This window comes from Ambystoma mexicanum, chromosome 3q, assembly GCF_040938575.1.
Source record: "Ambystoma mexicanum isolate Mex_15411 chromosome 3q, UKY_AmexF1_1, whole genome shotgun sequence".
NCBI lineage: Eukaryota > Metazoa > Chordata > Amphibia > Caudata > Ambystomatidae > Ambystoma > Ambystoma mexicanum.
Genome location: NC_090926.1, coordinates 1,501,088 through 1,511,886, shown reverse-complemented (window position 1 = coordinate 1,511,886; position 10,799 = coordinate 1,501,088). Strand labels below are relative to the sequence as shown.

General features: G+C 48.6%; 1 protein-coding gene across 1 annotated transcript in view; it reads left to right on the top strand.

The window, feature by feature from the left end:
- Positions 1–10,441: 10,441 nt before the first annotated feature.
- Positions 10,442–10,799, top strand: part of LOC138582001 (chondroadherin-like) — a 162,243-nt gene continuing 161,885 nt past the window's right edge. The window contains exon 1 of the mRNA XM_069652894.1: positions 10,442–10,565. Within this exon, the coding sequence (XP_069508995.1) occupies positions 10,519–10,565 (47 nt within the window). The 5' untranslated portion in view covers positions 10,442–10,518. The remainder of the gene's footprint in view (positions 10,566–10,799) is intronic.

Here is a 10,799-nt window from a genome sequence, read left to right as displayed (position 1 = left end):
TACCACCTCATCAAGTCCTGGATGACCAGGAACTGGATGTCTCTAAGTGGCTTCTCATTTTCAGTTCCTGGCAGGCCTGTCCCAAACTGAGCTCAGATTATAAAATGTGCAATATCAGGAGCTGTGTAATCCCTGCTCAAGGCAATGTGAAAACCCTCTGCATTACGGTGCAATCCTCACTGAGTGCAGAAGCCTCTGTGAATCAAATCCGCAGGAATTGTCAGTACGAACTCCGTCTGCTTAGCTACATGTGACCCTTTGTTAACAAAAAGAACGGTGCCACCATTGCCCGAGCAAGCATTCTCTCGAGGCTGGATTATGGATATGCACTGTTAATTGGGGCTATAGTTTCTGTCTGGCAAGATGTCAGACCATACAGAACAATTCAGTGCGCATTATTAAGAAAAAACCAAGAGGTGTGCATGTTTCTTCTGACAGGAGAGACCTACATTGGCTGGCGGGAAAGGATCGCATCGTTTCAAAACAAACACCAATGGACATTGATGTCTTTTTGGAGCAGCTCTGACCTACCTCAAGTCTTTCGTCTCTCGCTATTTACCAAGTAGATCATTGCGCAAGACAAACTAGGGACGGATGAACTGCCTTAACCTCAGACGATCTAACGGATTGGGCAGATCATTCCCAGTAAGAGCCGCAAAACTGTGGAACTCCCTCCCGCTCGCTGAGGAAAATAGTCTGGCATTTCGCTCTGAAGACCTTCCTGTTTAAATAACGATATGTCTCAGCAGGTCTCGATCTAACAGGAGTCTGAATGTCCTGTCTGTTATTTATGTTTTGTCTCATTGTGTGATTGTTGCGCCCGGATGCCTGCGGGCTCTGGTGCACTTTAAATTAATAAATAAATATTGGTAATATGACACTACTTGGGTATATGATTATTGCCGGTTTGTATACTCAAGTGCTGTCATTATAAAACAGGAAAATCCTCATTAGCAATCCTTTTCAAGGTGAAGCCTCTGGAGCCTGAGTGCTGTTGGCACAAGCCAGGTGCGGCCTCAGTTGCTAAAGTACTGCCATTTCATGCCCAGCATAGCCTAAGATGCCAGGTGTAATCATCATATGTAGGTACAGCCTCACGTGTCCAGGTATTTACAACACTTGTCAAGTGCAGGCACATTCGCCCAAGCATTGCCTGCCTTGACCCACTGGACATTCTATGCCGCCACACCACCCCACCCACCCATCCTGGCACTAGCAGATTTAAGACAAAAATGTCAAAGAGGGCCGGAATTGATCATGTGTGAGGGGGCGTGGAATCAGGTAGGTAAGCAGGCCTGGGCGCGTCGGGGGATTTAGGGGGGTATGTGCACATTTATGGTTGGATAACAGAACTGAATTACTTTTATGTGGTCTCAGTTTGAGCAGTTAAGGGAAATAGGGTGCTATAAGGAAACATGATGTTCCCCGGATCACACAATTTGGCCAAGTTGAAAGCCATGAGACCATCTCTTCTTGTTTCGGAGTCTCCCAATTTACCAAGCAGATCACGTCTTCTGCCTTCCTATGTTTACATTAACATACTCATATTTCTGGATCGATTCCTTTCATGATGAGAATCAGTTGTTTGTGTTTAACAAAGCACATTTGCAAAGCACCCAACCACATTCTAAATCAAACTGCAAATAAAAAGAAAAATCGTTATCAAAATGTGAAGTCCGATTTATTCTCTTTCAGTGCTTGCTAAATCAATATTTTAATTTGTTTGCAGTGTTATTGATAGATAGTAAACGTATCCAAGTAACAGTACACAATGTATCAACATTGCAAGAATGTGTGTCGGCTCATGGAACAAGCACTTACCTCACTGAGCTACATCCATCATGTCAATGATATAAAATAAAACTGCCACACAAGACATACAATATCACACTTCAGCAAACTGCAAACACAGAAGAAACGCACAACTTGAAATGAAGCTTGGTACACAACAATACTTCTAAAGATACCATTGCAAGGATCATGGTGTAAAAGCTTCACTTTTCTTATGCCAAGCGGTTCAACTCATAGGCCTGCAGGAATGCAAGGGGGTTGCTGGGCTGTGGGAGGGGCTATAGGCACAGGTCTTTGGGTTGTAGCACCAGATAGAAGCTCAGGGGCTGCAACCAAAAGGGCAGCTAGCCCCCAGTCCCGACAGTCACAACATTAGCTTAGCCCCGGATCTTTTCCAGACCTAGCAACACCCCTGCGTGTGATGCTAGCATCCACTGAACAAGCACTCTAATTTTGCAAAGATAAAGGAGAGGACGCTCATTCAAACTGTAGTAACCAACATTATTATTTTCGTGCTTTTTCAGTGAGTGATTAATCAAATTATAGGTATCTAGGTATAACGGGTCAAAGGCCAGGGATATTCCAAGTGGAATGCCAGGGATACCAGCTGCTACCCCCGCCTGGCCCATGGCCTCTGCATGCCACGCAGATGGTTAGTCTAACAAAACCTTTGCAATTCAATAAGATCTTTAGTTAGGTCAGGGTTAAGATGATCCAAATCATAGTAACAAAACCTATGAAATTTGGCAGATGTGGGATGTGATGGAGTCCTGCTGTGCTCAGCCCATGAGCACGTACATGAGAAAAGAATCCATCATTGGTGATATATACACAGTGGTTCAGGGTAGGGTGACCAGATTTTTTTTTAAGCCCGAACAGGACATAGACATAGAAGTAGGACTAGCGTAAATACAAATAAAACTGTAGTCCTACTTCTGTGTCGGGGGCCTTTTGCGAGGTTCTCACAGGCACACTCCTCTCATTGGAGGAGAGTCCCGGGGAGGAAATGAGGGCGTCAAATGCTTTTCAAGACCCCATTCCCGCAGGAAGAGTTGCACCGGGACCCGATTTTGGGATTTCGAAATCGGGTCGTGGCAAAAACAGGGACTGTAGCCACCCACCCACCCCAGACAGGGTTTTTAAAATTTTAAAAATCTCGGGACCCCAGGACAGAAGGCGATTTCCCCGGACTGTCCTGGGAAAACCGGGACGTCTGGTCACCCTAGTTCAGGGCACTAGAAGTCCTATTTTTCAATGCAGGTGCCCATCTTTTTCTTTTTTTGCACGGGCCTTTAAGTTCATGCAATACATGCAGAGCCCATCCAATCTCACGAAGAAAAAACAACTATTTTTAACCCCGGGGTGCAAATAGCTATTTCCCCCTTGTCGAGGGGTGTACATGGTCGGTAACGGCCCACAGCCCTCCCCGAGGCCCACACTGCCGGGCCGTCACTGGTCTTGTACGCCCCTTGACGCGGGAGTGATTGCTATAATCATTGGTACATGTCATGCCTTCTCACTTTCTTTTGGGTAACTATTCAGGAAAGTGTGCAATCAGTCCTGACACATATCTTCAAAGTTGTTCACACTTATGAAACTGTACGGGGGGAAAGGAGGAGTAAACTGGTATTACAACTATTGGAATCTATTTGAAATCATAGAATTGTGTGATTTCCGATTTTTTTATTCCGTACAGTGTATATTTTGGTGTTGAAAATGTTATATGTATAACATGTTTTTTTCTCGGTTGATGGGCAATAAAATATAATTCTGCTCGGGGTTAATGTTTTTAATGTTTTTCTTCTTAAAAATACTCTTGTCTATGTCGTAAATCACCAATAAACTAATTTAAATCTGTACCACCAGTTTGAGGACACGTTACATGACAATGTGAGTGAGCAGGGAACATGCGTTTCTACGGCCAGTGAGAATCGTCGCTCCTGCTATCATTTGGGTTTTCTATGGTCACAGAGAGAGACCCCTCCCTTGCTGTTGGTGTGTTTCTGTGGGCACTGCCATGGTGGTTGCTTTATAGTCGGTGAAAGCGCCCTCTTTTGCTATTGGTCTGCATCTACGGTCATCGAGGGACCCATCCAGTGCCGGCCTTATTGGTGGCCATGCTCCGGCAAGAAAAAGAATATTTGACGCCCCCCTTCTACCTGCCCCTGGTCAATTTGGGGGGTGGAGGCGCCAAATGTTTATGAAGGTGTTCTTTTGAAATGAAATGTGCTTGCTGGAGTTGGTGCATTTAACAACAATAGTGTGCTGCAGCACCTGTTAGGATGATTAACTCCCAGCTCTCGCACGGGAGTGGGGAGATAATAAAGATGACCCCAGCTAACTGCGCATGGAGCATTCATTCTGTTAAAGACTAGGAGGCGAGCATTATGCTTCAACTTCTTTAATCACTACTCTTCAGAAGTGGCTTTTTTCTTCTTTTTGAACTACAAACTCTATGGTCTCTGTAGTCCATGACCTCCTTTGCTCAGCTATGACCACATCCTGTCCCTGAGCTCCTCCTCTCTTTTACGTGCTCTGACCTGTCACTCGAACACTCCCAACTATGTCCTGCCAACAAAGCAAAGACTTTAATCACTGCAAACTGACACGCCGATCCGCTCTCAGCGACTCGTCCAACTTCGACAACTGTTCTTCTCTTCAATTATTCTTCTGATCTTCCCCTAAGGAAAGATCAAACAGCTGTATCAGGGTGGTGTCATGTATTGCTATCATCATACCACATCATCAATTACAATACATATATGTGGGTGGGAAATTAATGCTTGCCTCCTAATCTTTAATGGAATTAATACTCCCTGCGCAGTTAGCAGGGGTCATCTTTATTCTATGACAAGACTGGAGGCAACCATTATGCTTGTTCAAAGCTTCCCCAATACAGTTATTGCTAAACTCTCGGTTGGCTTAAAATAAAATTCTTTAAATGTGCGATCACTCGCCCAATCTGCCGCTAGCATTATTTCTCTCAATGACACTCCTTTTGTTTAGAGGCCATCGCTCCCCGTACTGAATGTGCTCCGTGTCTCTCCAGATCTATACCTGCTTCTTGCATTATCTCTGTAATCCATCTAGCAATCATGGCAGTGGACACCGCGTGATACGGCTTTCTGCGAGCTATAAGCAATTGCATGGTACCAGCTACTCTATATTCTGCTGTCCTACTCTCATATTCCTTGATGCAACTTGCTACGCACCACTTCTTTCTACTCGGGAAGTATGGGTAGTGGACCGATGTGGTCCCTGTCTTAGTCCTTCTGACTATAGCAAATGTAACTCCTTCTGGACCAAACGATCTCCTGGTAGTCTCTAGTGCTTTAACGTCTGATTCGCGCTTAAAAGCTACAAGACATAACAGCATGGCTAGTTTACCTGATAGCTGCTTGAGGGATAGATACTTGTCTGAAGGCCAGCTCTCCAATAGCCGGAGGACTGCCGTCACGTCCAAGACTGTGTTATAACGAGGCTCAAGAGGCACTTTAAATTTCGCTCCTCGAATGAGCCTCACTACCGCCGGGTGTTCCCCCTCTGATTTTCCCTCGATTGGCAGGTGTCCTGCTGAAATTGCCGACCTATACACTCCCATGGTCCGGAAAGCTCTGCCGTCTTGCAGCAGTTGTGCCAAGAAATTCAGGATTACTACTACAGGGACTGAAATGGGATGAACACCTCTCCCTTTGCACCAGCTAGTCCATTTGGCCCAAGCCGCTTTGTAGCTCCTTCTAGTGGAAGGCGCCCAGGATTCTGTGATAAGCTCTGCAGCTTGCGTCGAAATGCCTGGCAACGCCCAGCGTCTCCTGATATCCTGCACGCAATGAGCGTGAGTGTCCTTCTCACTCTCAGAGGATGATATGACCGAACTGGGTCCGTGAGCAGTCGTTCTCCTTCCGGAGGAATTCTCGGAAGGTCCACTGATAATTCCATCAGTGTGGGAAACCATACTTGTGACTTCCACAGTGGTGCGACTAACAGTAGCTCTGCTCTCTCCCTCCGACACTTCGCTAGCACTCTGCTCAGCATCAAGAAGGGGGGAAAAGCATAATGCGGGCCTCCTATCCATTCCTGCAGAAACGCATCCGTGCCGCGTGCTCCCGGATCCAGTCTCCAACTGAAGTAATCCGCTGTCTGCGCACTGAGGCGGGATGCGAACAGGTCTATGTACCATGGGCCCCATCTGTGATTCAGAGTCTGACACACTGTCGGATTCAATCTCCAGTTGCTGGAGTCTGTGAGGTCCCTTGAGTTCCAGTCGGCTACTACGTTCAGCACTCCTGGCAGGTACTCCGCCGTCACGGATGTCTCCGACTGGAGGCAAAAATGCCAAAAATCCTTTGCCAGCTCGGCTAGCATCTTGGACGTTGTCCCACAGAGGTGGTTTATGTAGCGTACTGCTGAATTGTTGTCCATCTTTAGCAGTACACACTATTTCATCTTCCCTTTCATAAAGGCTTTGATCGCGAAACAGCCAGCTAGCAGCTCTAGACGGTTTATGTGGAGGCGAAGCTCCTCCTCGCTCCATTTCCCTCCTGTCTGCAGGTCTCCGCATCGTGCACCCCAGCACATGTGACTGGCGTTGGATTCTATGATCATATCTGGTCGAACTCCGAAAATGGCCGGCCCATTCCAGGCGTCCGTATTCTTCAACCACCATTCCAGTACTTGTTGCAGATACCGAATCTTCAACCTCTGCAGGGCTCGATAATGTAACAGCCCTGGAAATATAGCTTGGATAGAGGCAGCTAGCATCCCCACTATCCTCGCTAGAACTCTGAGGGAGACTACTTGTTTCTGCAGACATCCTTGTATTTCTCTTTTGATGTCTCTTATCTTCTACGCTGGAAGCTCTAACGTGGCCTTCCTAGTGTCTAGGACAAATCCTAGGAAGTCCAGTCTTTGCGCTGGAGTTGTGTCTGACTTCTCCATGTTCACTAGAAACCCCAGTGACTGTATCAGGTCTTGTACCCACTTTGTCTGGTAGACCAGCGTCTCTCGGTCTTCGGCCAGCAGCAGCAAGTCGTCTAGGTATATAATTAATCTTATACCTTTCCCTCGGATTGCTGCTGCTACTGGCTTCATGAGCTTGGTAAAGGCCCAGGGTGCTGACTCAAGACCGAAGGGCATCGTCTTGAATTGCCAAAGCTGCCCTTTCCAATGAAAAGCCAGGAATTCCCTGTTCTCCTCTAGCACTGGAACTGTCAGGTACGCATCTTTCAAGTCTAGCCTTGTCAACCAGTCTCCTTCCCTGAGGAAATCTCGGAGCTGGTAAATGCCCTCCATTTTGAAATGGCGGTAGACTATCCAGCCGTTCAGTTCCTTCAGATTTATTACTGGGTGCACCTTCTCTTTCCTGTGTACCAGGAACATGTTGCTCATGAAGCTGGGAGACTTCGGCATTTCTCTATAGCTCCCTTTTGCGCGAGTTGCGCTAACTCGTGGTCTAAGCAGTTCTGCTTTACTCGCAATAGGTGCTGCTGAAAAGGCCTGCGCTCTTGTATCGGCGGCTTTATAAACTCTAGTCGTAGACCACTCACGTTTTGTAATATCAAGGCATTGCTGGAAAGCGTACACCAGTTTCCCCAGAACATAGCAGTCCTCCCTCCCATTGGAGGGTAATTAACTTTTCTAACCTTGAGTGAATGCTTGTCCTCAACCGGCTCCTCTTCCTCTATGCCCTCTAGGGAAACATCCCCTGGCTGGGAAGAAGGAATCCTATTGCCTGTTCTCCCAGTATTGTGCTCTGGGGTTGGAGGGTGTTCTACTTCCTTGGTTTCAAACGGATGCGCGACCCCTGAAGCAGCCGGTCCCGGCAAAAACTCTGTTCTGGAAGATTTTCCTGATGGAAGCTTGAGCCTTCTCCAGTGAAGTAAAAGTTCCCACAAAGCGACCCATCTCCTTTCCGAAGGTGTCGCCGAAAAGAAAACCTTGCTCTGCTTCTCCTGCTTCGTAAGAAGCGAGGTCACTGAGCTTAGGGTCAATCTTCAATAGTAGGCCTCTCCTTCTTTCAGGACTTTCTTCCATGAACGGTCGATGCCCTTACGGGGATCCTTGCTGGTCTTGGATACGAAAGTTAGCATCTTGGGGTCTAGCTCGGGGGTCTCCGCTACCTTCCACGGAAGGTTTGGTCTTGGGCACTCTGCTCGAAGGCGGTACCTAACTTCCTTACCGAGGGCTTTTCTCAACCTTACGGTCATGTATAGAGCGACCCTGGGGGAGGGCTGCCAGTCTGAAGACCTTGGGTTCCTAATGCTGTCCGGGTCAAACATATCCTCTTGGTCCTCATCGAGGTGCTTCTCCTTGCGGGTTCTTTTACCCCCGCTGGGCTTTGCCCAATCTTCCTCTGCTGTCCCTTCCTTGTCTTGTGAGGTTGGGTCTCCTTCTCCTGGCTCCTCTTCCGAGCCTGGGTCATCAACTCCCAAATTGTCTTCCCCTGGGGAAGGGGTCGTGAGGTCTGGCACTGTCTGACGCTGCAAATATGCTTCTCTGAGCTTAGCAAAAGCATCGACGACCTCCGGGGCCTTTTCTTTTGCCCCATCCGAAGGGCCCTGGGGGTCAGAAGGGGCTTTCCTCTTCCGGGCCTGATTACTCCCCTTAGACCCTGATTCAGAGGATTTGGTGGGCGTGCGCTCTGTCCCAGTGGTGCTGTCATTGGGCTGGTTCCACCTTGCTTCCAAGTTCTCCAGACTTTCTTGCAGGGGTCTTACCCCTTGCGCCACAGCATCGACTAGAGAATTCCCCAGCACCTCTTTGAAGCTGGCAGCTAAGTCCCATGACTGCTCCTCTTCACTCCACTCAATTTCCGACATTTTCGGATAGGGTGCTGTGTGCCTAAATACCTGCAGCAGGTGTCTGTGCACACCCACTTCTCCAGTCAGATGCTTAAATCAGAGTCTCTGTTATCAATGTTCTGATAATGTAGTCACTTAGTAACACTTTTTTTGATTACTATTATGATTTTGTTTTTTTACTCTGTCTGTGGCTGCACCAGACTTATTTTCTGATATTGCCTGGGATGGCTGTGTCAATGTTCCAGCCCGATTGGTGGACTCAGTGTCTATGAAGGAGGCTCAATCACCTCTCCTCGTTTGTAGAAAGGAGCTTCCTGCTCCTTAGTTCGCTAGATCCCCTCTCTGCGTGTCGTGTGCATAGGGTGTTGAGCGCTCCTCAAATATAATTATACTCTGTGTATTAATATTTCAAACCCCTTTTCTCATGTTACGGAGTAACATAGGGGTGTTCGCCGCCGGGCCCAGCTCTTTACTGCTCTGCATCGTGTTGCAAATGTGACACAGAGACTCTGTGCTTCGCTTTCGGCTCTGCCTCGAGGGCTTTGGATGTTGGGAGCCCGGCTCATGGCTCCGCCCCCACAGCGGTGGGGGCCGGAGAGCTCTGTGTTGCTCCCTCAGCTACAAGGTCCTGGAAAGCTCTGCGGCAGTTGCCGAGACCCCTAGGGTGCCGATTATGAGGCACGGGGCCGGCACACTGCGGGAGTTCTATTCACCGAAGTGATACTGTCTATGCTTCTATACGCGGCGCGAAGCGACAATCCGTGCTAAATCACGACCTATGCGTGTACGCCGCGACATTCTTAGTAAAATGCCTTCCTAAACATCTGTAAATACTATTCTCTGTTAGAAAACATTATGCTCATTACAATCTAGCTCTCCCAATCCTCTCTAACACTATACAATCACTTTATTAATGATAACTAGAAGGAAGGAGGTGAGAGAAAAGGTACTTATTTGCTTGAAGAGCAGTACAAGAAGAGGAGGAGCTCGGGAACAGGATGTGGTCATAGCTGAGCAAAGGAGGTCATGGACTACAGAGACCATAGAGTTTGTAGTTCAAAAAGAAGAAAAAAGCCACTGTGGGCATTTTATATATTTTGGTGTTAGTTTGTTGAAACCGCTGAAGAGTAGTGAATAAAGAAGTTGAAGCATAATGCTCGCCTGCGGTCTTGTCATAGAATCACTGGAATAGGGCGCTGGTGCAAGCATCAGCGCAGCACTCTAATGAAAACCGCCCCACCCGCTCCTGTGTGAGCGGGCAGGTAATTATCTCAATAGGGGGCCAGCACCCTATTGTTATTTGAAAAGAACACTTCTCCCACCACGCCAGCTCGGGGTAGCCCTTGAAAGGCTCCCCCGAGCCGGCGCCCTGGGGGCTATTGGCACCCCGATCTGTTGCCTGACACGCCCTGCTCTAAGGCCGGCACTGGACCCAGCTATGCCTGTCAGACTGTGTTTCTGTGGACAGTGAGAAGGCCCTCTGTTGCGGACAGGATGTTTTTCTATGGGCGAGTAAGAGGCCCCTCTCTTACTGACCGGCTGTTTTTTTTCATGGGGGTCGCGAGGTCCCTCTTTTGCTGACAATGCGTGTTGCTAAATCGTGAGTGCGAATCCCCTGGTCTTGTCAGTGTGTGTTTTTATGGCCGTTGAGAGGCGTCCGTCTCTTGGCGGTATAGTGGGTGAAGAGGCCCCTCTCTGGACCCGTTCAGCACCCCCGTGTCTAGCGTAGATAAGGACAGATGTGGCTCCCAGAAGCCCTGGCTCAGCACTTTCTGCGGCAGGCCGGTGACCCTCGATTTCCTTGGGCAGACAATGGGAGGAAACGCCCCCCACCCCCCCGTGCATCTATGCGCCTCTTCCCGCAGTGTTGAGGACGGGCCCCTGCCGCAGTCCCTGGCACGCAACCTCCTGCTAGGACGCATCGTGGATGGGCGGCAAGCAGGGACCACAGCACCCCAGGACCCCGAGGCGCAGGTGAGATCTGGGGTGCCGAACACCTCTCCTGGCACATAGAGGTAGATTGTGCAATTGAGGACATTGCAGCATTTAAAGGCCGGTAGGGCTGGGGTGGAGTCAGTCATGTCTGGCTGCAGGCATACAGCGCCAGTGAAACGTATAGGTCAAAGTCTCTGAAGGCCAATAGGGCGAGCGCATGGCCCCTCACGCGCGAACATGGCAAGTATGTCACACGCCAGATGGGTGCCGCCG